The 25857-nt window shown below is 43.9% G+C and overlaps 3 protein-coding genes across 9 annotated transcripts; 1 reads left to right on the top strand and 2 right to left on the bottom strand.

Annotated features, from left to right (window-relative positions):
* The first annotated feature begins 777 nt into the window (after positions 1 to 777).
* On the top strand, positions 778 to 4457 carry fam151a (family with sequence similarity 151 member A). 2 transcript variants are annotated; one of them, XM_021589681.2, is made up of 8 exons: positions 778 to 1101; positions 1377 to 1529; positions 1816 to 1965; positions 2173 to 2335; positions 2533 to 2757; positions 2885 to 3024; positions 3399 to 3533; positions 3719 to 4457. In XM_021589681.2, exons 1-8 carry the CDS (start codon positions 936 to 938, stop codon positions 4342 to 4344), a joined length of 1758 nt encoding a protein of 585 aa, XP_021445356.2. In that variant the 5' UTR covers positions 778 to 935; the 3' UTR covers positions 4345 to 4457. The 2 variants fall into 2 exon arrangements, with proteins under 2 accessions (XP_021445356.2, XP_021445357.2); XM_021589682.2 differs by having other exon boundaries at positions 984 to 1101; positions 1381 to 1529.
* Positions 4451 to 19619, bottom strand: LOC110508834 (acyl-coenzyme A thioesterase 11-like). 6 transcript variants are annotated; one of them, XM_021589678.2, is made up of 17 exons: positions 19481 to 19616; positions 18638 to 18746; positions 14022 to 14216; positions 11195 to 11264; positions 10912 to 10972; positions 10677 to 10778; positions 10375 to 10564; positions 8282 to 8435; positions 7550 to 7669; positions 7150 to 7288; positions 6932 to 6987; positions 6752 to 6818; positions 6296 to 6379; positions 5972 to 6105; positions 5639 to 5803; positions 5383 to 5509; positions 4451 to 5248 (listed from the first exon to the last, which is right to left on the bottom strand). In XM_021589678.2, exons 3-17 carry the CDS (start codon positions 14185 to 14187, stop codon positions 5066 to 5068), a joined length of 1818 nt encoding a protein of 605 aa, XP_021445353.2. In that variant the 5' UTR covers positions 14188 to 14216; positions 18638 to 18746; positions 19481 to 19616; the 3' UTR covers positions 4451 to 5065. The 6 variants fall into 6 exon arrangements, with proteins under 6 accessions (XP_021445353.2, XP_021445354.2, XP_021445352.2 ...); XM_021589679.2 differs by lacking the exon at positions 18638 to 18746 and having other exon boundaries at positions 10375 to 10510; positions 19481 to 19619; XM_021589677.2 differs by lacking the exon at positions 18638 to 18746 and having other exon boundaries at positions 19481 to 19619.
* On the bottom strand, positions 19004 to 25333 carry mrpl37 (mitochondrial ribosomal protein L37). Its single transcript, XM_021589683.2, has 7 exons — positions 24823 to 25333; positions 24455 to 24638; positions 24142 to 24257; positions 23648 to 23833; positions 23367 to 23521; positions 20309 to 20512; positions 19004 to 20096 (listed from the first exon to the last, which is right to left on the bottom strand). The coding sequence occupies exons 1-7, from the start codon at positions 25202 to 25204 to the stop codon at positions 20019 to 20021; spliced, it is 1305 nt and encodes a 434-aa protein (XP_021445358.1). The 5' UTR covers positions 25205 to 25333; the 3' UTR covers positions 19004 to 20018.
* Positions 25334 to 25857: the final 524 nt, after the last annotated feature.

Consider the following 25857-nt stretch of genomic DNA (forward strand, 5'->3'; position numbering starts at 1 on the left):
CCACGTCTATTCCACTTTGGTTCAACGTAATTTTGTTTGAATTACATGGATACAACGTTGATTCAACCAGTGTGTGCCCAGTGGGTATGCTGTTGGTGCAGTATGGAACTGTCTGTCCTTCACAGGATTCAGCAGTGAAGCACTGGGTCATGTTCATTAGGCACCAAATGGAAGAAAATGGATTGAAACAGAGAGGGATTACCTTGACTAGTCCAGTTAGAAACGTACATTTTTGTTTTACGTTGCAAAATATTTTTACGTTTTCTGTTGCATGCCATAATAAACACAACCCTGTTGTCTGGACAATAACAATGTTGTTCTGATTAACTGATAATGACATTAGAATACGATGTGCTGGACAATCAACTCCATATCACACCTGTAGTTATCAATAAATATCTTCAGATAAAAGTGTATAAATAATTAATCCATCAGTTTGAGAAATGTATTTGGTTGTAAATCATTAGGCCACCACACGTTTATCTTTTAAGTTCATCCTTGACCCGTGAAAAAACTATAGGCTAGTTCTCTCGGAATCCAAGGGTAGAGCGTCATAAGAATGAGATGAGAGAGGTAAGATACTGCCCTGTATTCTCTTTATCTGCTCTGTGAAATCACTGTGATCTCTGGTCCATAGATAACACTCATTGGCTGGACTGTGTAGGAAAGTAGAACACACACACACACACACACACACACACACACACACACACACACACACACACACACACACACACACACACACACACACACACACACACACACACACACACACACACACACACACACACAAACGTGTTCACTCATTATAAAACACTACACTTTCTCTCACTCGACAACAGTCCAACAGTCCTTGTCTGCCTGCCTGTCTGCACTGAATCTGACTGCACTTGTCACAGCTTTGAGATCTCATTGAGGAGGAAAAGTCAGAGAAAATGTATGAAGAAGGAAAGAAGAAAGAGGAAGAAGAGAATGAAGACCTGAGGAGATATTGTCGATACTTTACTAAAGAACAGTTGATCATGCTGTGTGTCTGTATTGCTCTGCTTGTGCTGCTTCTGGTCATCATCATCACCTCTGTTCTCCTGACTCAAAATGGAGGTAAATAAAAAAAATACAATCAACAGTTATTTACCTACTGATCCCAGAATACAAATTAATCAGCATAATAATCAATTGAAATATATAATCTGTTGATTTTAACACTTTCAATATTTTTGTTAATAATGTTGAAATGGCGTTTGTATCTACTGTAAACCATGTTACGCCTTACTTGTATCTTGATCACTATAACTGCAGTTTCCATATCGATAAGGGCTACAGGTTACGATAGCTAATCATCTGTGACGAGAAGATAACTGTTCCTGTGCCTACTGGTAGGGCATCTGAAACGATCCTGCCGTTCCCTACTGATGGAGACATGCTGGACTTCCTCGTCCAAACTGGAGACATCAGGGAGAGAGACGCGCTGTACGCCACCTGGTATCACCGTGCCAACAACAAGTCAGAGATGAACATAGCACTGCAAAGTAATTTAAAAAAATAAAAGATGCATTGTTCTCAGAATTCTATGAATTCTATGTAACCTTAGCAGGTATGGTACAGAAAGTGTCAACATTAAGTCTACATTTGACAGTGTACAGAGGGGATTTGCAGTAGCATTCACTTAGGACACACCGTAGCAAAACATTTCCCAATGGAAAATTAAAAAGAGTGTTTCTTATTGGACACATTCAGGTAGTCCCTCACTGTTTCAGTCCGTTTGAATCCGTTTGGTGGATAGTGAACACAACCCTGTTCTGTCCCCCTCTCTAGGTTCTATCATGGTTTTGGAGGCTGATGTGACTGTGCAGGGATACGCTACAGTCAACGTGACCACCATCCCCATCATGGCTCATCCTCCTGCTGTCTACAGTGACAACACTCTGGACCAGTGGCTGGATGCTGTGCTCCAGTCAAAGAAAGGTATCAAACCTAGCAATACGACTTCAGATATCAATTCAACTCTAAATATCAGTTAGAGCCTCGTGAAACAGTTTCTTCTGGTCCTTTAGTACCAATCTATAAAGTCAATCAATTATCCAAAAGGATCTAAGCTATGCATAATCACATGAAATCTGATGTGCTTTCGTATTACGTACAACATGTCTGTAATACAACTGACTCCTTCAGGCATAAAGCTGGACTTCAAATGCATCCAGGCGGTGACTCCCTCTCTGGGCATCCTGAGCATGAAGAACCAGACTAAAGGCATCAACCGGCCGGTGTGGCTGAACGCTGACATCCTCCCTGGGCCAAACGTCCCAGCCTTCTGGCCTGTCATCGACGGACCTGAGTGAGTAGCAAGGAAAGAGCAAATCGTATTAGCCAAATCTCAGACCTGCATGTTTTGCTTTATGCTTCAGCAAACTCATTTTACAATACAGATCAGTGCTTTATTGCATGTCACTGTCTGACTTGGAGATCTAACAGGATCTCAGAGTTTGAATCAGTCTCATACTAATTATACCCAACTTTCCTGTCTCCATGCAGGTTCTTGGCCATGATCCAGCAGAGTTTTCCAGACGTGACCATCTCTCCTGTATGGGCAGTTCTGTATCTGCCCCAGTTCCCAAACGTCACCTACACACAGGCCATGGTGGAGGACATGTACGCCATCATCAAAAATGTCCCTCAGACAGTTACCTTCCCCGTCCACGCGCTCATGGCCAAGAACGGATGGCCTCACATCAGCTGGTTACTCAGCCAGTCACCAAAGTAACTAGAACAGCTCCTATACAGTAATTGATCTAGTCGTGACTTTCATATCTTCCAATCACACTGATGAAGGTTACACTTGTCTGAATGGTGGACAATGAGATAAGCTGTCTGTCCCTGTGTACAGGTTCAGTCTGACTCTGTGGCAGAGCCAGGAAAAGAACCCCAGTGTGAATGACCTGCTGTTCGTCAGAGACAACACCAACCCTAAGCGAGTCTACTATGACATATATGAACCTGTCCTGTCCCAGTTTAAAGAAGCTGCCAGTAAGTCAAACCCTGTGAAACTCTCCTCTGGGACCCCCAGACGTTTCAGAATTTTGTTGTAGCTCTGAACTAGTTAACCCGATTCAGGATTAGTTGACATGTTGTGCTAGCTGTGCTAGCTCTGGAATAGATCAAACACATGGAGCAGCTGGGGGTCCCTGAGGAGAGTTTTGAGAACCATTTATGACTTATGTACAGTCATACGAATCATTATCATTAGCTTATTCATTATTAGTATTACCATTCTACATTCCTGTCTTGAAAATGTATTTCAAAATCATTTTCAACAACAACTAGTAAAAAACAAATGGTATTTCCAACCAGTCCATCCTGATATTAATGTAAACAGGACTGAGTTGTTTGTGTGATTGTAGAGCAAAGAGATCGGCAGAGGAGGTTCTACCCTGGAGGAGACCTGATTGACTATTTCCAGCCGAAATATAGAGATGGCTTGTACATCCAGTGGAACACAGTCACAGACAGAGCCTCACTGCTTTCTCTGCTGTCAGGTAGGAGTGATGATGATGATGATGATGAAGGGTGCGGGTGTAACCCAAAATGGCAACCTTAGAGAATTGCAATGATAGGTTTTATACAGATATTTTTGTTTTTTGTTCAGTGACATTCATACTGTCTAGAGTTGAATATTGAATACAGCGGTCAAATCTCCTGATGGATTCATAATCTGTTGCAGACAGTGCCAGTGGCATGCTCATCATTCCAGTAGGATCTGGTTCCGCCCAGCCTGGGGTCCCAGTGGTGGATGGCTCCCGTCCAGAGTTCCTTCTCCAGGACTCCCTGAACCTGGTTCTGGCCTCTCCAAAACCCTTTGGTATCTATTTAAGGATCCAGTCCCAGAGCCAGCTGGAACCCTCTCTCCACCTGCTCAGCTCAGCCTACCACAGCGACCTCCTGTACCGCCCCGTCTGGGTCAACATGGCTCTGTCCCATGGAGCCTTCCAGACCCAGGGCTACATCTCTGGGAGGGAGTTCCTCCACACAGTCAACCAGGTGTTCCCCTATGTGACCCTGGCCCCCAGCTGGCCTCTTGAAGTCCTGAGGGAGGGGTATAACAGGGCCATGGTGGATGACATGGAGGTTTTACTGAAGGAGGTGTGGCAGGCTGTGTCCCTGCAGGTGAGGGCGGAGCCACTGGGGAGATCTGTGGAGGGACAGAGAAGGATTCGGGAGGTGCAGTCAAGGTACTCACTTACAGTGGAGACCGGGATAGAAAGTGGGATTGATGAGGAGGCAGGACCACAGGCAATCATGGCCAACCTCTCTGGGAGCAAAGACAGAAGCTTGTTTTTTTATAACTGAGAACTACTGGTCTAAGATGTGAAGACCTCTTAAATGACAGTTTGCTACATTTTCATCTAATCTTTTGTTGTATTTAAAGTAAATAAAAACCAATGAAAAACAACCATTCAATTTAATTGTAATATATTTATTGTAAAATTGTTAGCAATAATTTTGTACAATCATCTTTGTAGTTTCAATTGTTTTATATATATATATAAATAACTTGAATGCCTGTAGTTTAAGATATGATATTCTTATCTTATGTGTAACTTGGCTGAAACATTTGAATGTCTCGTCATAAAAAACATCATAAAACACATCTGACATCAAATGCAGTGTTACTTTCTGTATTCTGAAAATACAGAGCTCTTCTCAGTAAAAAAAAACATCTCGTTAGTATTCATTCTCTGGAAAACTTAAAATACAATTTACATCTCATAATTTTCACATGTTATAATTGGAGATGCAAAACATTGTTAAAAACCATCAGCGCCCCAAAAATGTTTGCTGTAGATGCTCCTCTTTCATTAGCCTGGTCCCAGATATATTTTACGGTCATTGTCAATGGCCATAGGAGTTGGCAAGACAGCACAAACATATTTATGAACAGGCTCCTTACATTATTCAGTCTAATAAAAGAAGACTTGAACTTCATCAGATCATCTAATGGCAGTCTGTTAAATCCATCAGCACAATACTCATTGAGGGTGAGGGGGTCAGGTGTGGTGAGGATAGGGGATTACAGTAGTGTACTATTCAGTGTGGAGGAGGGTGGTTGGTCTTTGGGGGTAGGGTTGTCCCTGTTGTCCTGGAGGAAGGTACTACAGGTGCAGAAGGTGCTGTAGAAGCTGGAGGAGAGCCCGGCGATGTCTGTGGAGATGTAGGGCAGGACCTCGGGAGACGCCTGGTTGAAGTAGGAGATCTAGGAGGGCCGAGCAGGATAGGAGTTGTCCTCATCATTAAAGTTGCCATCGGTCATGGTCATTGTACCAGTGGTAATTCAAGAGACTAAACACATTGGGCAAACAATTTGTTACTGGTTGCACACTTTCTTACCTTGGATACAGTGTTGGAGACCTCCATGATGCTGAAGCCGGCACACAGCACCTCCCCTCTGTTGTAGCCCTCTGTAGGAGGGTGTGTGGGTAGAGTGACCGAACGCAGAGCAATAACATAAGGGTCCCTTGAAAATAAAAATAAAAATATTTCTATCACATTGTCTCTCTATTTGTCTTGTCTTGTCTGGTCTGGTCTGGCCTGCCTGTCTGCCTGCCCGTCAGTCAGTCTGCCCGCCCGTCAGTCTGCCACTCACCCGCTGTCACACGGTGGTCTCCTGGAGGCCAGGAGAATGAAGTCCTGGACCATCCCTCCCTGATTGGCTGAAGAGCTGCAACTGACCCCACCCCGGCATATGGAGGGAGTCACCACGCGGTACAGAAAGTCATCATCGTCCACCCTACGAATCAGCTCACACCTCCTACACAGGGAAAGTCATGAAATCAGGAGAAGCCAGTGACACAGACTATGCAGTGCGGGAGGCTGCTCTGTATACTCTTGAGGCCTTATACGCCACTTAAGAGAGCGTCCTGTGTTTGTGTGTGTGTCGGTCTGTCTGTCTGTGCATACAGATTCCCAAGATACCCACTCGTAGTTTGGATCCCACTCCACTCTCTTGCTGAGGTCAGAGAGCACCATGAAGGCCCTCTCAGCCGGGACGTCTGCCTCAAACTCAATCTTAAAACTCAACACCTGCTTCTGCTCCAGGGTATACAGGCTCACCTGTGGGCCAGAGGGGGATTACATAAGCCATGATTAGTCCTGAATTTAACATGAGCCCAGAGTATTTCCTAGTTTGGCACTGTGATCGAGAAAAACTCTGGTCCCTCGAGGCTATAGCCTGTGTCCCACAGTGGCTCCCTATCCATTATGCCTTGTGGATGGCCTAAATAAAAGTCTCAACCCAGCTCACCTTGTTTTTCTCAGAGTTTAACACCCAGTTGTTTCTGGTAGCCAGCATCTTCAAAGCAGACACGTTGTTGTAGCTCAGGTACACCTGCAGCCATTCAAAATGCATTCAAAGTTATTGTTCCCATTTGACACTTGTTCAGCTTCAAACACAGTAAGCACAATGTGTTCATTGGGAGAGTTAGACATGACATAGCACTTTAGCACTCACGCTATCACCTGGCGATACATTTTATAATTGATTTCAAGGCCCAAGTGATTGGACAGTCCATAAAATGTATGACCTTTGGTCTTACTCGTGACTAAGATGTGCTAATCATTCTAGATCAATCTTGGATCTTAATCAACATTTCAACTCTAACCTATGTACTATTCTAAACTGTTTCAACTGCTATGTTGAGTGAGAACCAGAGGGTGTATTCAGTACTGTTTGACGTTAAGGTCTCTCGTCGTCCTTTACCTGGTTGCTGAGGTCCCACGGTACAGATAAGGGCACCTCGGTCTGCTTGCAGGATATTATGTACTTCCTGAATGGACACACAGAAATCTGTTACAATATTCTATTGTGTGCACCACACACTTTGCAGGCTACATTGCAGTCACAATTAAAGTTACTCAGAGGAAGTATCCTTCTCTTCACCTGTCAAGTCGTATTTTCTTTCTAGCGATGGCCTCCTGATACCGTCTCCTTCCCTCCTGTCAGTGAAAGAGGTTAAATAAGACAGGAGGACCATACTATGAAATAGGCTCCTTAGGTAGTTACTGTTCATTAACTGCTAATATAAATCTAAATAGGAATGTATATAATTTTTAAATCTAATTTCACTCAAATTTGAATGAGAACTGGTTGACTCTGACCAGGGGTTCAGGTTGTATTTTTGGCAACGTGCAGGGCTTGCCATCCCTGTCGCAGACCTCAAAGGTCATGAAGGCGCTGTTGATGTGCCTCAGAGGCTCCTCCCCCTGATAGGCCTCTGCACACACGCCCACCTCCATGCTGCGACATCACAGGGACACATGACCATCTCAGGTCAACTCAACATTCCAATGTAAGTTAATGACTGAAATTTGAATTATCCAAGATTAATCAAACAATTACTCAATAAATCAAACAATTACTCAATAAATCAATCAATAATGTGAGCACAAGTTCTCCCGATCCTTATCACCATTGATTTGAAAGACTCAAATACAGAAAACTGTCACAGTCAAACCAATTTATAGCCTTGCTTTATAAAGTATATGATTTAAAGCTCACCTGTTCTTGAATGCGTTGTTTACGATGGCTTTGAGGACCAGCCGGTCGCCCACTTGTGAGGGACCCCTGAAATGGAACATGTCAATGCTCCGCAGGGTGGGGTGGGCGTTACACAGACGACTGGAGAGGAGGAGGAAGAGGTGGAGGAGGGAGGGGGAGGAAGAGGTGGAGGAGGGAGGGGGAAGAAGAGGAGGAGTGAGAAGAGGGAGCAGAGGAATGAGAGAAGGAGGAGGAAGATGAGAAGGATGAAGACGAAGATGTTACAATACGGTGTAATTACATTCTTATCACACTCTGCTTGTGTGGTGTTTTCTGTTCTTGTTTAACAGTGTGTGTGTCAAATTTTAATTTGTCACATGCGCCGAATACAACAAGTGTAGACCTTACCGTGAAATGCTTACTTACAGGCTTTAACCAACAGTGCAGTTCAGGAAGAGTTAAGAAAATATTTACTAAATAAACTAAAGTTAAAGAAGTAACAAGAAAATTACATAACAATAACAAGGCTATATACAGCGGGTACTGGTACAGAGTCAATATGCGGGGGTACAGGTTAGTCAAGGTCATTTGTAAAGTGACTAAGCATAGATAATAAACGGAGTAGCAGCAATGTAAAAACAGAGGGCGGCGGGGGGATTTTGGGTCAATGTAAATAGTCCGTTTGGGGTGGCCCGGTAGTCCGGGTGGCCATTTGATTTATTGTTCAGCAGTGTGTGTGTGTGTGGGGGGTACCTAGCAGCGATAGTAGCCACGTTCTCCATCCAGGCCATGATCTGTCCTCCGAACGTGTTGACCTGGTGGTTGGCATGAGGAGGGAGAACCAACTCTACACTCTCTACCTGCGTCCTCTCTGCTGGCACTGCCTTCTCAGCCTCCTGGACCTCCACTAGCACACACACATAAACACACAGGTCATTACAGCACCTGTCAGCACACAAACTCAACATTACTTACAGTGCATTTGGAAAGTATTCAGACCCCTTGACCTTTTCCACATTTTGTTAAGTTACAGCCTTATTCTAAACTGTGTTTTTTCCTTTCATCAATCTACACACAATACCCCATAATAACAAAGCAAAACAGGTTTTTAGAAATGTTTGCAAATGTATAAAAAATGGATAACTGAAATATCAGACTTACATAAGTACTCAGACCCTGTACTCAGTACTTTGTTGAAGCACCTTTGGCAGTGATTACAGCCTCAAGTCTTCTGGGGTATGACGCTACAAGCTTGACACACCTGTATTTGCAGAACCTCTCAAGCTTTGTCAGGTTGGAGAGTGTCGCTGCGCAGACATTTTCAGGTCTCTTCAGAGATGTTCGATTGGGTTCAAGTTTTGGCCCTAGCTGGGCCACTCAAGAACATTCAGAAACTTGTCCCGAAGCCACTTCTACATTGTCTTGGCTGTGTGCTTAGGGTCGTTGTCCTGTTAGAAGGTGAACCTTGGCCCCAGTCTGAGGTCCTGAGCGCTCTGGAGCAGGTTTTCATCAAGGATCTCTCTGTACTTTGCTCTGTTCATCTTTGTCTTAATCCTGACTAGTCTCCCAGTCCCTGCCGCTGTAAAACATCCCCCCCAGCATGATTCTGCCACCACCATGCTTCACTGTAGGGATGGTGCAAGGTTTCCTCGAGATGTGACACTTGGCATTTAGGCCAAAGAGTTCAATCTTGGTTTCATCAGACCAGAGAATCTTGTTTTTCATGCTCTAAGAGGCTTTAGGTGCCTTATGGCAAACTCCAAGCAGGCGGTCATGTGCTGTTTACTGAGGAGTGTCTTCCGTCTGGCCACTCTACCATAAAGACCTGATTGCTGGTGTGGTGCAGAGATGGTTGTCCTTCTGGAAGGTTCAACTATCTCCTCAGAGGAACTTTGGAACTCTGTCAGAGTGACCATTGGATTCTTGGTCACCTCCTTGACCATGGTCCTTCTCCCCCGATTGCTCAGTTTGGCCGGGGGGCCAGCTCTAGGAAGAGTGGTGGTGGTTCCAAACTTCTTCCATTTAAGAATGATGGAGGCCACTGTGTTCTTGGGGACCTTCAATGCTGCAGAAATGTTTTGGTACCCTTCCCAAGACGTGTGCCTAGACACAATCCTGTCTCAGAGCTCTACGGACAATTCCTTCAACCTCATTGCTTGTTTTTTGCTCTGACATGCACTGTCAACTGTGGGACCATATGTAGACAGGTGTGTGCCTTTCCAAATCATGTCCAATCAATTTAATTTACCACAGGTCGACTCCAATCAAGTTGTAGAAACATCTCAAGGATGATCAATGGAAGCAGGATGCACCTGAGCTCCATTTCGAGTCTTATAGCAAAGGGTCTGAATACTTATGTACATGTTATCTTTATTTAACTAGGCAAGTCAGTTAAGAACATATTCTTATTTACAATGATGGCCTACCACGGCCAACCCTAACCTGGACGACGCTGGGCCAATTGTATGCCGCTCTATGGGACTCCCAATCACGGCCGGTTGTGATACAGTCTGGAATCGAACTAGGGTCTGTAGTGACACCTCTAACACTGATATAGACCGCTGCGCCACTCAGGAGCAAATAAGCTACTTCTGTTTTTTTTGTTTTATAAAGTTGAAAAAAATTCTAAAAACCTGTTTTCGCTTTGTCATTATGGGGTATTGTGTGTAGATAAAAATACATTAATTTTGTCATCTTTAGAACAAGGCTGTAACCTAACAAATTGTGGAAAAAGTCAAAGGGTCTGAATACTTTCCGAATTCACTGTGGCATAAAGTGTCATACACCATTACAGGTCCAATAGTGATAATAGTCCTCTTGCAGAGGTCATTGCCACGGCGACTGACCTTGTTGAAAGGCCCTGTTGGTGAGCAGGTCCTTCATGATGTCAGCGTGGACCAGCCTCATCCTCCTCCTCTCAGCTGCTAGGCTGTGCTCCACCTGCTCCGCCTGAGTACGGGGGACCAACGGACGCAGCTGCACCTGTGGAGTGAACACACGCGCACACACAAACACACACACAAATGCACGCACGCACTCACCCACACACACACAGTCAACTCAACATTACTCAACATCAACTCTTACACACCATCTGTATCCTTTCATCCACGTTCTTCCACACACTATGTCCCCAATCAAATCTCACCTTTCCTCCCATAGTGCGCTGGGTGACAAACGTGGCAAATGCCTGACACACCCTCCAGTGGCTATCGCTGAACAGGTCCTCACAGTTCACCACGATGCCAACCTTGAGACACACACAAAGCATCACAAAGGATAAAAATCACAGGAATTCAACTATTTGTCCAGCCGGAAATCCATCCGTTAGGATAAAACTCTAGGTTTTATTAAGGTGTTATAGGGTTTGAACATGGCCTGACCTCCATGCTGGTGTTGAAAGCTCGGTTGACTTTGGCCTTGATGTTGACCACCTGTCCAACCCTGAAAAACACACACACCCATTTCCACTAGTGTATTATGTCAACCACACTAGGCATGGTAAAAATAACAAATCCAGAATCTAAGCTGTGGCTCCAGTTCTTTACTGTATGTCTAATGTGTAAGGGTATACCACACAGACCAAGGCTTCTTGTCAAAGAACAAAGTCCAGAACGACTTTGATGACTTATAATAAGGAAGGTGAATCAACACACAGACACTTACCCAATAGTGTGTTCAAAGTGGATGTCATCGACCGAGGCGGTGACACAAGGACACCCAGCATGCCTTTCAGCTGTTGTGAGTAAGAACACAGTGACTTGTCACTTTCTGTCGCCTAGAGGGTGTATGTACATAGCTACTTCAATTAGCTCGTACCCCTGCATACCAACTTGGTACTGATATTCCCTCTATATAGCCATGTTATTACCTCGTACCCCTGCATACCAACTTGGTACTGGTATTCCCTCTATATAGCCATGTTATTACTTCGTACCCCTGCATACCAACTTGGTACTGGTACTCCCTGTATATAACCATGTTATTACCTCATATCCCTGCACATCGACTCGATACTGGTACTCCCTGTATATAACCATGTTATTACCTTGTATCCCTGCATACCAACTTGGTACTGGTACTCCCTGTATATAACCATGTTATTACCTCATATCCCTGCACATCGACTCGATACTGGTACTCCCTGTATATAACCATGTTATTACCTCGTATCCCTGCATACCAACTCGGTACTGGTACTCCCTGTATATAACCATGTTATTACCTCGTATCCCTGCATACCAACTCGGTACTGGTACTCCCTGTATATAACCATGTTATTACCTCGTATCCCTGCATACCAACTCGGTACTGGTACTCCCTGTATATAACCATGTTATTACCTCGTATCCCTGCATACCAACTTGGTACTGGTACTCCCTGTATATAACCATGTTATTACCTCGTATCCCTGCATACCAACTCGGTACTGGTACTCCCTGTATATAACCATGTTATTACCTCGTATCCCTGCATACCAACTCGGTACTGGTACTCCCTGTATATAACCATGTTATTACCTCGTATCCCTGCATACCAACTTGGTACTGGTATTGCCTCTATATAGCCATGTTATTTTTACTCGTTATTGTTATTTTTTATTCACTGTGTATTGATTCCTCGTGTTACTATTTTATTTGAAAAAATAAGTTTTACCCCCTTTTTCTCCCCAATTTCGTGATATTACGATCTTGTCTCATTGCTGCATCTCCCCAACGGGGCTCGGGAGAGGTGAAGGTTGAGCCATGAGTCCTACAAAACATGACCCACCAAACCGCGCTTCTTAACACCCGCCCACTTAACCCGGAAGCCAGCCGCACCAATGTGTCGGAGGAAATTTTCACACCCTGGTCTGTTTCACCTTTCTTGTGCTTGCCTCCACCCCCCTCCAGGTGTCACCCATTTTCCCCATTATCCCCTGTGCATTTATACACCAACTACTTTGCAGACAGAGTTCAGTGTGTCGAATCGGAGGGCCTGTTGTCCGGACCTCTGGCAGTCTCTATGGGGGTAACACAGGGTTCAGTTCTCGGGCCAACTTTTCTCTGTATATATCAACGATGTGGCTCTTACTGCGGGTGATTCCCTGATCCACCTCTACGCAGACGACACCATTCAGTATACTTCTGGCCCTTCTTTGGACAGTGTTAACTAACCTCCAAACGAGCTTCAATGCAATCACAGCGCCATCCGTTTTGTTACCAAAGCCCCTTATACCACCCACCATTGCAACATGTATGCTCTAGTCGGCTGGCCCTCGCTACATATTCGCCGCCAGACCCACTGGCTCCAGGTCATCTATAAGTCTATGCTAGGTAAAGCTCCGCCTTATCTCAGCTCACTGGTCACGATAACAACACCCGCTCCAGCAGGTATATCTCACTGGTCATCACCGAAGCCAACACCTCCTTTGGCCGCCTTTCCTTCCAGTTCTCTGCTGCCAGTGACTGGAACGAATTGCAAAAATAGCTGAAGCTGGAGACTTATATTTCCCTCACTAACTTTAAACATCAGCTATCTGAGCAGCTAACCGATCGCTGCAGCTGAACATAGTCAATATGTAAATAGCCCACCCAATCTACCTACCTCATCCCCATATTGTTTTTATTTACTTTTCTGCTCTTTTGCACACCAGTATCACTACTTGCACATCATCATCTGCTCATCTATCACTCCAGTGTTAATGTGCTAAATTGTAATTACTTCGCTACTATGGCCTATTTATTGCCTTACCTCCTCACTTGATTTTCACACACTGTATATAGACTATTTTTTTTCTATTGTGTTGACTGTATGTTTGTTTATTCCATGTGTAACTCTGTGTTGTTGTTTGTGTCGCACTGCTTTGCTTTATCTTGGCCAGGTCGCAGTTGTAAATGAGAACTTGTTCTCAACTAGCCTACCTGGTTAAATACAGGTTAAATAAAAAAATACCTGTGTTTTCTGTTTGTCTGTTGCCAGTTCGTCTGGTCTCATCAAGCCCACCAGCGTGTTTTTTCCATACTCGGTTTTGACCATTCTGCCTGACCTGACACTGAGCCTGCCTGCAGCTTACGGACTCGGCCCTGTATTACCAACCTCTGCCTGCCCTTGACCTGTCATTTGCCTGTCCCCGGTTTTGTAAATAAACTTCTGTGGTTTGAACTGTCTGCATCTGGGTCTTATCCTTAGCTCTGATATAAACACTGTTCAATTGACAACCAAAGTCAGCCTTCAGGTACCCGGCCCGCTACTGCTCAACATTACAACACACTTAGCCTTGTGTGCGAAGTGTGTTGGTTCTAGTGAGTGTAAGAGTCAGTGTCACAAAATATTAGTGTTACATTGTGTTCATGTTTCATAGTGAAAAACTATGCCATCTCCGTCTATGCAAAGGCCTTACTGAACATGATGCGGGTGTGTATGAGATATCGTTCAATCCAAAACTGGATCAATAGGCCATTCCCACAAGCCCATTGTGAGTGAGAACACAGACACAGACAGACACACACACCTGAAAGACAGGCTGTAGAGTCCATCCATTTGAGCAGCTGACCCACACTGAGCTCCTGCCGGTGGTTGGCATGGCAGGGCATCACTATCTGGCTCTTCTTTACCTCTGTAAGGTTCCTGAACACCTCCTCCCCCTCCTCTGCCAACTCATCCTGTGGTCTGCTCATCTTAGGGTCTCAGATCTTATGTCTCCTCTCTAGGAAAGGTAATATAATGTTGGTCAATGAAAATGCATTTCATTTGAGTGACTTAGTGACCAACATGTTATCCATGCAAAATTCGGCTATAGAATAATAATTTTTTAGGAAGAATACAGAGCAATAGCAAAGAAAACTCTGTGGCAGTAGTCCTTGCCTGCCCCATGACATACCCAACCTCAAATCTACACAGGAGATGTGACAGATTATTGCACAGTGATTGCAAAAATCTTGTTCTGGTATAGGAGCTTCCCCTAACATAGCTGACTAAATAGCAACGCTAGTTCATTCTATTTTACAGCTTAAAGTACCGTCGTATAAAGTTAAGCAGCATATTTTCATATCAAGACTATAAGTGTATAGCTAAACTATCTGAGCTACCAGCATAAATGGGCATAGCTAAGTATCTCACCTCTACGATGATTCCACGTACGGAGTTGAGCGTAGACTATAATATTTTTAATGAACCTCCGACTCCGAGGCACCATGCAGTCAATACCGAAAACATTTCCATTCTAAAACCCTTACTGTGTACCTGTTTGTCCTCTGTAGATGCATGCCTTTCTTTGTTTGCTAAAATACCTACTTTTTAATAAAATGTTAATCAAATACAACCGCCGACTGTTTCACCTTGTTAAGATTCAATTGGCACATTTGCGATGAGTTGCCATCTTAGAGTAACAGCAATGAGGAAACAGTCGGTGGTTGTATTTGATTCATGTTTTATTAAAATGTATGGATTTCAGTAATCCAAGAAAGGCAACAGAGGACAAACATAGGCTTAAGAATTGACAGATTCTGGTCTGCACTCAAATAATTATTGTGGATTTGAGGTACTTGGCTAGAATGGAAGTTCACTCGGGGTGCCAGTTTGCTACCTACAGAGAAAAGTTCACTCCAAAGTACCAGTCTGGTCTCATAGGCTAGATGTAACATAGTAAACTAAAATCTGGGACACTCAAATTAGTATGATATACTATTAATACAAAAGTATGTGGACACCACCTTCAAATTAGTGGATTTGGCTGTTTCAGCCAGACCCGTTGCTGACAGATATAAGATCGAGCACACAGTAATGCAATCTCCATAGACAAACAATGGCAGTAGAACGGCCTTACTGAAGAGCTCCGTAACTTTCAACGTGGCATTATTGCCGCCTTTCCAACAAGTCGGTCCGTCAAATTTCTGCTCTGCTAGAGCTGCCCCGGTCAACTGTAAGTGCTGTTATTGTGAAGTAGAAAAGTCTAGGTGCAAAAGCAGCTCAGCCGCAAAGTGGTGGGCCACACAAGCTCACAAAACGGGACCACCGAGTGCTGAAGCGCGTAGTGCGCAAAAATTGTCTGTCCTCGGTTGCAACATTCACTACTGAGTTCCAAACGGCCTCTGGAAGCAACGTCAGCACAACAACTGTTCTTCGGGAGCTTCATGAAATGGGTCTCCATGGCCGAGCACCCGCACACAAGCCTCACAAGGCACAATACCAAGCGTCGGCTGAAGTGGTGTAAAGCTCGCCATTATTGGACTCTGGAGCAGTGGAAAAACGTTCTCTGGAGTGAAGAATCACGCTTCACCATCTGGAGACAAATCTGGGTTTTGAGGATGCCAGGAGAATGCTACCAGCCCCAATACATAGTACAAACTGCAAAGTTTGGTGGAGGAAGATAAATGGTCTGGGGCAGTTTTTCATGGTTCGGGCTAGGCCCCTTGTTTCCAGTGAAGAGAAATCTTAAGGAAACAGCATACAATGTCATTCTAGACCATTTTGTGCTTCCAAATTTGTGGCAACCGTTTGGGGAAGGCCCTTTCCTGTTCAGCATGAGAATGCCCCTGTGCACAAAGCGAGGTCCCATGCAGAAATGGTTTGTCGAGATTGGTGAGGAAGAACTTGACTGCCCTGCACAGAGCCCTGACCTCAACCCCATCAAACAACTTTGGGATGAATTGGAACACCAACTGCGAGCCAGGCCTAATCGACCCAACATCCGTGCCTGACCTCACTGACGCGCTGGTGGCTGAATGAAAGCAAGTCCCCGCAGCAATGTTCCAACATCTTATAGCAGCAAAGGGGGGAACCAACTCCATATTAATGCCCATGATTTTGGAATGAGATGTTCGACGAGCAGGTGTCCACATACTTTTGGTAGTGTATGTTGCATTCGCTGTGGTGACAGAAGACATAGGTTTACTTGAAAGGAGAAAATGAAAGGAGGATGGATGGGTTTTGTGTACAATTCAAACATCTAGCAACCCAAAGGTTGTGTGTTTGAATCTCAACTGAAAACTAGATCTTTCGCTAATTATAAACGTTGCAACTCCTTACTACGTTTTAGCTACTTGCAACTACTTAGTCTTAGGATGTTAGCTAACCCTTCCCTTAACTCTCTACTGCCCATCTTTTCCCTTAGGCAGCAAATACACTTTTTGGCCCTCACATCCCCCATATTACTATTTTCAAATTCCTACACATGAAAATATGTGATGACATGTCTGTAAACAATCCAATGAGGTGCAGAAGTTGGTATGATGCTTCAATTGGGGCAGGGGCCTTCGCAGAGCGATGTAAGCACATGGTCTGAGCAAAAGGTCAGATACATTTCATTATTTTGCATGTTTAATTAGAGATAACATGGCAATAAAAAAAATATGTACATTGTGTAGAAACCTCTAAAGAACCATATTTGATAGGTTTTTTTGTTTCCTCAGTGCAACGTTGTGCAGTTAGGCTACCATTTTTTTTTGCCTCAGGGCAACGTTGTGCAGTTTGGATACCTTTCAGGGCAAAATCATGCTCAATGAAAGATGTAAAATAATGTAAAATGATGGCCTTAGTCAATGTTTTTGCTAAAATATCCACTGACATTCACAGGCAATAGACACAGGGACTTTCTATAGGTGAAAGTAGTCTAATGGAGCATACTCTCTGATAGCGAGGACAATGACCCCTTTAGGACACTGACAGCGAGGAAGAATGGACCCCAGAATCCGGTGTGGCGTACAGCAGGTCAGCCACCAGGGGGAGACTCGTCAAGGCGTGGTGACAGACGCAGTGTACATCACGAGGCGATGGGTCCATCTGCTGGACGTGCCAGGTCTCGACGGGCTCTCCGGTCAGGACTAATTGGGGCTGATTGGGAGCTGGTGAGTAACCAAGGGCTGATTGCTCACCAGCTGTGCAAGGCCCATAAAGCTACCAGAAGGACAGCACACAAGGGGGAAGAAAAATCTGTCATTCTACCCCTGAACAAGGCTGTTACCCCACTGGCTGTCATTGTAAATAAGAATTTGTTCTTAACTGACTTGCCTAGATAAATAAAAAACCTTAACCCCTAACAATTAGTGTTTGCCTGGTCATTCCTACCATGCGGTGCCTTTTGGTCCTCAAGTTTTTCAGGAAAAGTATATATGTACCAGTCAGTAGTTTGGACGCACCTACTCATTCAAGGGTTTTTCTTTATTGTTACTATTTTCTACATTGTAATTGAAATGCATTCCAGATGACTACCTCATTAAGCTGGTTGAGAGAATTCCAAGAGTGTGCAAAGCTTTCAAGGTAAAGGGTGGCTACTTTGAAGAATCTCAAATATAAAATATATTTTGATTTGTTTAACATGTGTTTGGTTACTACATGATTCCATATGTGTTATTTCATAGCTTTGATGTCTTCACTATTATTCTACAATGTAGAATAATCTATGGATTTCATGTGACTGGGAATACAGATGTGCATCTGTTGGTCACAGATACCTTCAAAAAAAGGTTGGGATGTGGATCAGAAAACCAGTCAGTATCTGGTGTAACCACCATTTGTCTCATACAGCACAACCCATCTCCTTCGCATAGAGTTGTAGAATGTTGTTCCACTCCTCTTCGATGGCTGTGCGAAGTTGCTGGATATTGCCGGGAACTGGAACACGCTGTCGTACACATCGATCCAGAGCATCCCACACATGCTCAATATAATTGTGTACAGATCCTTGCGACATGGGGCCATGCATTATCATGCTGAAACATGAAGTGATGGTGGCACGACAATGGGCCTCAGGATCTCGTCACTGTATTTCTGTGGATTCAAATTGACATTGATAAAATCCAATTGTGTTCGTTGTCCGTAGTTTATGCCTGCTCATGCCATAACCCCACCACCACCATGGGGCATTCAGTTCACAACGCTGACATCAGCAAACCACTCGCACACACAACACTATACACGCTATCGTCTGCGCGGTACAGTTAAAATCGTGATTAATCCGTGAAGAGCACACTTCTCCAGCGTGCCAATGGCCAGCGAAGGTGAGCATTTGCCCACTGAAGTCGGTTACGACGCCTAACTGCAGTCAGGTCAAGACCCTGGTGCGGACGACGAGCATGCAGATGAGCTTTCCTGAGACCGTTTATGCAGAAATTATTAAATTGTGCAAACCCAGTTTCATCAGTTGTGGCTGGTCTCAGTCAATCCCACAAGTGAAGAAGCCAGATGTGGAGGTTATGGGCTGGCGTAGTTACATGTAGTCTGCAGTTGCGAGGACAAACTGATAAAAAAAAAGAAAAAAAAGTTTGAGGCTTATGGTAGGAAATTAGCATTCAATTATCTGGCAACAGCTCTTGTGGACACTCTTGTGGACATTCCTGCAGACATCTGTGGTATTGTGTTGTGTATCAAAACGGCACATTAAAGAGTGGCCTTTTATTGTCCCCAGCACAAGGTGCACCTGTGAATTGTTTACTAACATGGATGTAAACAAATTTGTGCAGAACATTTTAGAGTAATACGCCTTGTGTGTGTATGGAAAGTTTCTGGGATCTTTTATTTCAGCCCATGAAACATGCGACCAACACTTTGCATGTTGCGTTTCCATTTTTCTTCAGTGCATTTAATAGCTAATATTTTTCAGAAATTGATGAATAGCAGCCGGGGAAATGGTAAAAACGCCGACACACACTAAAAACAAAATGCATACAATTCACTTCGACATCCATGTATTTGCGTTTTTATAGTAAAGGACACCTAACTTGATATTTAAAGCCCTTCGGCATCCACATTTTACACTAAATAAGGTGATATTTCCTGGGGGCACCGGGCGATAGGAATGACCCAGGCATCTAGCTAATGTTAGCCACAACAAATTGGAAATCGTAACATATACGAAATGGATGGACATCCACAAATTAATATCATACCAGACCAAACGTAACAAATCAACACAATGGCAACAGAGCAGCGAGGACACAAAGAACGGTCTGGTGCTTTTGTCGATGAACTTACCTCAAAGTTATAACACGCACAGGAATATCGCATTGGGCTTTTTAGATTGTGCACTCTACCCATGTACAGTGTAGACTATCTCGGGCGCGTTTCAGCTTGTTATGACAGCGTGGTAGGACAAGGTGCAGCATGAAATGGCTACTGCTGCCAACACCACCTCCCACCCAAACCACATTTTAAGGCGGAAGGGATCATTTCAACAGCACATTTCATTGTGTGACATCTGTATCCATTTAATCAATTCTGGAAACAAATTACGCATCTCAAAATAATGAGTTTGTCATAATGACATACATAGCTACATTTCCACATTGCTATTTTGGTCATTTTCTTAAGCAATAAGAGATATGGATCACAATCCTCTTCTACAGATGTAATTCAAAACTGAGCCGAGGGTAGAGAAACGCAATGAAACGTTTGACTCTGATGAGCTAGAGTATCTAGGGTCACTTTTCAGATATTACAGTAATGCCAGTAGAAAAAGGAAGGTTATGAATAGTGGAACATTGTTGTTTTGGTGCCGTTTAATGTAGCTAGTTCACACAGCTCCATGCAGATAGAGGGACAGGAACTTCTGGAAGGTTTCAGGCTTGTACCCAGATAGACCTGGTGGAATCTGCAGGGGGAAAGCAGAGAGAACAAAACCTGGTCATATTGATGTTTGAAATACCATTTGTATAAAATCTAAGCTACTAAGTAAAATGGATTCCCTGTTACTATCCATTTCAGATGTGGGACCCTATAAAGGTGTACAGTGTATTTTATAACTGTTTGATTATATAACTTTTGAAAAGAGACAAAGAAAGAAAGAAACAAAGTATTTCTTACCTGCACCACCCTCTTCTTGATGAGGGGGCGCACCTTGGCGAAGTCGTACAGCAGCTGGTCATTCTCCACCCACACCTGGTTCTTGACCCCCTCGTCAGCCTGCAGGTCTGTGGTGTTGAGCTGGAACACCACATACTGGAACATCCGGCCGTTGGTGGCCACCGACTGGACCACTATGGGCTGCTCCAGCACCCCAGGCTTAGTCTGAAGGGAGGGGGAAGAGAGGTTAAACAATAGTGCTGAGCGTTTGGTTTTGGTTCAATTATATTTTAATCTTTTTTTTATGCACTATGCATTATGTGGGATGAATGCTGTAACACAGAATAAAACAATTAATACAATTTTCATGATGGTAGTGACTGCTTCGAATTGTATTGGTCACATACACATGGTTAGCAGACGTTAATGCAAGTGTAATCGAAATACTTGTGCTTCTGGTTCCAACAGTGCAGTAATATCTAACAATTCCCCAACAACTACCCAATACACACAATTCTAAAGGAGTGAATGAGAATATGTACATATAAATATACGGATGAGCGATGACCGAGCGGCATAGGAAAGGTGCAATAGATGGTATAAAATACAGTATATTCATATGATATGAGTAACGGAAGATATGTAAGCATTATTAAAGTGGCATTGTTTAAAGTGAATAGTGATCCATTTATTAAAGTGTCCAGTGATTGGGTCTCAATGTAGGCAGCAGCCTCTGAGTTAGTGATTGCTGTTTAGCAGTCTGATGGCATTGAGATAGAAGCTGTTTTTCAGTCTCTCGGTCCCAGCTTTGATGCACCTGTACTGACCTTGCCTTCTGGATGGTAGCAGTGTGAACAGGCAGTAGCTCGGGTGGTTGTTGTCCTTGATGATCTTTTTGTCCTTCCTGTGACATTGGGTGCTGTAGGTGTCATGGAGGGCAGGTAGTTTGCCCCCGGTGATGCACTGTTCAGACTGCACCACCCTCTGGAGAGCTTTGCGGTTGAGGGCGGTGCAGTTGCCGTACCAGGCTGTGATACAGCCCGACAGGATGCTCTCGATTGTGCATCTGTAAAAGTTTGTTGGGGTTTTGGGTGACAAGCAAAATCCCACAACTTTTGTGTCGTCTACAAACTTGATGATTGAGTTGGAGTCGTGCATGGGCACGCAGTCGTGGGTGAACAGGGAGTACAGGAGGGGGCTTAGCATGCACCCTTGTGGGGCCCCAGTGTTAAGGATCAGCAAAGTGGAGATGTTGCTTCCTACCTTCACCACCTGGGGGCAACCCTTCAGAAAGTCCAGGACCCAATATTGCACAGGGCAGGGTTGAGACCCAGGGCCTCCAGCTTGATGATGAGCTTACAGGGTAGTATGGTGTTGAATGCTGAGCTGTAGTCAATGAACAGCATTCTTACACAGGTCTTGTCCAGATGGGATAGGGCAGTGTGATGGCGATTGCATTGTCTGTGGACCTGTTGGGGCGGTATGCAAACTGAAGTTGGTCTAGGTGATATGATCCTTGACTAGTCTCTCAAATCACTTCATGATGACAGAAGTGAGTGCTACAGGGCGGTAGTCATTCAGTTCAGTTATCTTGCCGTCTTGGGTACAGGAACAATGGTGGCCATCTTGAAGCATGTGGGGACAGCAGACTGGGATAGGGAGAGATTGAATATGTCCGTAAACACACCAGCCAGCTGGTCTGTGCATGCTCTGAGGACGCGGCTAGGGATGCCGTCTGGGACAGCCTTGCGAGGGTTAACAACTTTAAATGTTTTACTCACGTCGGCCACTGAGGAGAGGGCGCAGTCCTTTTTAGCGAGCTGCGGCGGTGGCACTGTATTATCCTCAATGTAGGCAAATAAAGTGAATAATTTGTCTGGAAAAGTGACGTCGGTGTCCGTGACGTAGCTGGTTTACTTTTTGTAGTCGTGATTATCATAATTTATTCACATTACTTTAATAAAATATTTCAGTTCTGTATATTTGTTTTATTTGATGACTTTATTATTTATTTCCAAGTCATCATCTCTATAGAGCTGATGCCTACTGTGTGCTGTCTGAAATATGACTATTTTGTAGTTGTTCATAGTAAATAAGGCATACTTATATGACTCCTGAATACCAACTATCAATCATTTCGATAATGTATTTTCAGGTAGAGATACCTCACGAAGCAACAGCTGCTCTCTAGATCACCTCACGATCATGCATTCGGTCTCTTCTGTAGTAGGTGTAAAAGAAACAGACCGGACAAGATGTGCAATGAATTATGGTCATTGTCGGTAAACTGTGAAAAATATTGGCCTGTTGGAAACTCCCTACTACATTGCACAGTTAATCTCTAGAGAAACTGTGCAATGTGCGCATTGAGCTAACAAAAAAAACAGAATGAAATGGATTTCAAATAATTGAACAGACATCGGTCAATTGGTTGTTAAAACAGAGAAGAAAAATCACAGAAATGTAGGTTAATCGCTCAAGACTAGACACGTGACCCACATACAAAATCAGTGACGGGAGAAATCGGTGGAGGATGTGTTCATTGTTGCAGCTTAATTTCAATGAAAGTCACGTTTGCAATCATATTGTGTGGAACAATGCATGGGAACTCTGTCAGGGTGGAATAGTCCATTATTATGAACCAGTCCGTGGGTGATTAATGGCACTTGTTTCTACTAGTATAAGAAAAACTAGAATTGTATTAATATTGATATGAAATATATGTATGGAAATAAATTATTGATATTTTATGAATTATTTTTCGTCTGTATGAATTCATAAACTAAAGCAAGAGAGAATGAGAGCGATGAGCTGAGCAGCCCACGACAGCGGGTCTCGGGTTGGGGGGTCTCGAGCAGAGCATGGGGGGGGGGGCCTTGCTGATGTGAGGCCTGTCGCAATTGCCTCTTCTGCCAAATTGTAAGTCTGCCACCGTAAGCAACCATCAGATCTCTTTCCCATTCAATCACTTTTTATCATTTCTGTTACAAATGTGTAACTACTACCCCTGTGTAATAAAGTATTGGACATTATACCATTATGTAATTAATTTACGTGTAAGGTTACAAACAGCCTTTACCCCGTGGAGTGTGTGAGCACGAGCCAGGGCGTTCCCAAAGGCAAACATGATCATCTTAGCACGGAGCTGCTCAGGAAGGAGAGTGACAGGGGTGTCTCCTGCCTCCAGGAGGAAGAGGGTGTGGGCATGAGGGTAAGGGTAGTCGTCCTTGAAGCCTGAAGGAACAGAGGTTTTATTGTGAGTTCATTCCTGACCTGAATTCAACATTTCCATTGTTCTACATACAAATTGTATGGATCTGTAGCTGTAATGACTGGTTGATTGACAAACAGTAGTATTGCCTGTATGGTTCTGCTCCTCGTAGACCTGGACACTCTGCAGGTCGATGGTGGGAGAGATTGGGTAGAACGTCTCCAGGACATGGTCGGCCGTGCTCTGGACCTCCTCTTTCCCAGCAAGCACTGGGAGAGGGGCCATGCTGTTGAGCAGCAACCCATTCTGCCCTCGCACCTGGAACAAGTCTTCACCTGGAGGACAGGTGGCCAGGAAGAGTTGAGATAAAACAGCTAAGCTTTTAGTCAATGGTGTGTAGTAGTAGCCTATGTACTGTGGCTATCCTGTCTATCTCATAGATATTAAATAATGGGCCCTGGACACGTTACCTACTAGTGGGGCTTAGGGGTTGATTTTGGACTGGGTACAACTTGATGAGGAGATGGGCAATAGTGTTATTTCAGTAACACTAAAACAACAAATACATTCAAAGTCCAGTATAATACTGTATTTACCACTATTGCATAATGCTATTGAATGACATCAGGGGTCACGGGCCTACCTCTGCTCCATGTGGCAGCCAGACTGTATTTCTCTGCCAGGATCCTCCTGCCAAGCCCAGGATGACTGACCTGCAGGCTCCCACACAGGTGGATCAGGCTCCTCAGCAAAGCCACGCTAGAGACAAAGGACAGAAGAGAGATGCCACATGTCAGCACAGAGACAGTGGAATTAATGTTCAGAGACCCAAGCTGGCCCAGCCATGTATTTTATGATTCTGATGTGAATGAAAACCTGTGACACCAGTCAAAGACAATTATGGGTCATGGACTAGTTTGTTTGCGTTCATCTGAGTAGTGGTAGACTAGACTCACCAGAAATTGTCTCTGGACGGTCGTTCCTCTGTGGTGTCCCAGAAGCGAGCATGCCTGATGGCATTCTGAACTCGCTCATCCTGGTTTTCAATCTGATTGGCTTCATTCTCAGCCAATGACAGAACCTGGTCCGGAAGTCCATTTGTCAGCTTGGATTTAGTGAGCCACAGTGCTTGCCTGACACCTGTAACATAGGAATAAATATTAAAGAGAATACACACAATTGATTCATTAGATTTATTGATTTCTATATGTTGGCCTCCAATTTACATTTAGTGGCATCTCTTTTGTTGACTGATATCTTCCTTTTGTCTAATACAGGATCAATAATAGGAGCCAACAGTTTATAGAACTTTAATATAAAATACCTTCAAGTGCGTTTGTCCTTTGGTTAAATATGAAGCAAGACTTCTCTTTATGGAGTGGCATTTCTTCCTCTTTCGGCGCATAATAATGAGAGGGGTCGTTCCAGTCTCGCACCCAGGTAGGGAAAGAGGGCTTTGCCAACCCAGGGACATAGTGCATTCTATCGCCATAGGTAATGCGCTCGAGTCCGGGTATGTCCACCTTGACTCGCGGCTTTTTTCTCGGCGGTACCTTCGCACATAAACTGCAGGTGACATTGAAATATCGATGCCCGTGGACACTGCTCCCTCCATGTGTCGAGCTGATTCTTACTTCTTTCCAAAGCGTCGTTTTTGCAAGCAAAGGAGCTGCGGCCTTAAAACGTTGTGCAGTTTCTTTAAACATGTTGCTAAGTATTATTTATCTTTATAAATTAATAATTATCTAAAGCATCTTCTCGTTACACGTATCACCGTAGGGCGCCGCCATCTTTTTCACCAGCACTGAGGTTCAAAGCAATTGGTAAACGACCGGGGTGGTATACTACCGCCTCCAGCAGGATGGGAGTGGAACCCACATGCAAAATAGGCCTTGTCCAAAAATGAAAGCGTCCTTTTTCTACTTTCACAATACTTGGTGGTAGGAAAATGCATTTTGACAGGTGAGAAATAGTGTATTCGTTTATCTGTTCAATTATATCAAATATGTGAATACTTTGATGAGAAGTATGGCCTTTTCATATTTTTGGATGGAAATAGAGAACTTCATTTGATCTAAGTCTGGTGACATTGTACTGTCGGAATTGTCACATTTGATAAATGTAATTCCAGTCATGATGTCAAACACAATCAGAGTCATGTATGTTCATGTTCTTTAATTGAGATAACAAAAATTAAGATGATTTTTTATTTAACCTTTAGGTTAAGTTTGTATTATTTCATATAGATGGGCAAGGCTCAACCTAGTTTTTATGCTTTTTACAGACACACAATATCAGGAAATCAGGAAAAAATTACTGCTTCAGAACCATCTGTAACTTTTCAGACAAAAGTAACACT

The sequence above is a fragment of the Oncorhynchus mykiss genome, chromosome 28, assembly GCF_013265735.2.
Source record: "Oncorhynchus mykiss isolate Arlee chromosome 28, USDA_OmykA_1.1, whole genome shotgun sequence".
Lineage (NCBI taxonomy): Eukaryota > Metazoa > Chordata > Actinopteri > Salmoniformes > Salmonidae > Oncorhynchus > Oncorhynchus mykiss.

Bases quoted from the DNA above. Each gene is read 5' to 3' on its own strand.
- fam151a (XM_021589681.2), top strand. From the start codon at position 936: ATGTATGAAGAAGGAAAGAAGAAAGAGGAAGAAGAGAATGAAGACCTG. The intron at 1,530-1,815 runs GTAATTTAAAAA...CCCCCTCTCTAG, and splicing joins GATGAACATAGCACTGCAAA to GTTCTATCATGGTTTTGGAG. The intron at 2,336-2,532 runs GTGAGTAGCAAG...GTCTCCATGCAG, and splicing joins CCTGTCATCGACGGACCTGA to GTTCTTGGCCATGATCCAGC.
- LOC110508834 (XM_021589677.2), bottom strand. From the start codon at position 14,187: ATGAGCAGACCACAGGATGAGTTGGCAGAGGAGGGGGAGGAGGTGTTC. The intron at 10,779-10,911 runs GTCAGGCCATGT...GTGTGTCTCAAG, and splicing joins CTTTCAACACCAGCATGGAG to GTTGGCATCGTGGTGAACTG. The intron at 6,819-6,931 runs GTGAAGAGAAGG...GTGTCCATTCAG, and splicing joins AAGAAAATACGACTTGACAG to GAAGTACATAATATCCTGCA.
- mrpl37 (XM_021589683.2), bottom strand. From the start codon at position 25,204: ATGTTTAAAGAAACTGCACAACGTTTTAAGGCCGCAGCTCCTTTGCTT. The intron at 23,522-23,647 runs GCAATACTACTG...CTGTTCCTTCAG, and splicing joins CGAGGAGCAGAACCATACAG to GCTTCAAGGACGACTACCCT. The intron at 20,513-23,366 runs GTAAAGGCTGTT...CCCTCCCTTCAG, and splicing joins GTGCTCACACACTCCACGGG to ACTAAGCCTGGGGTGCTGGA.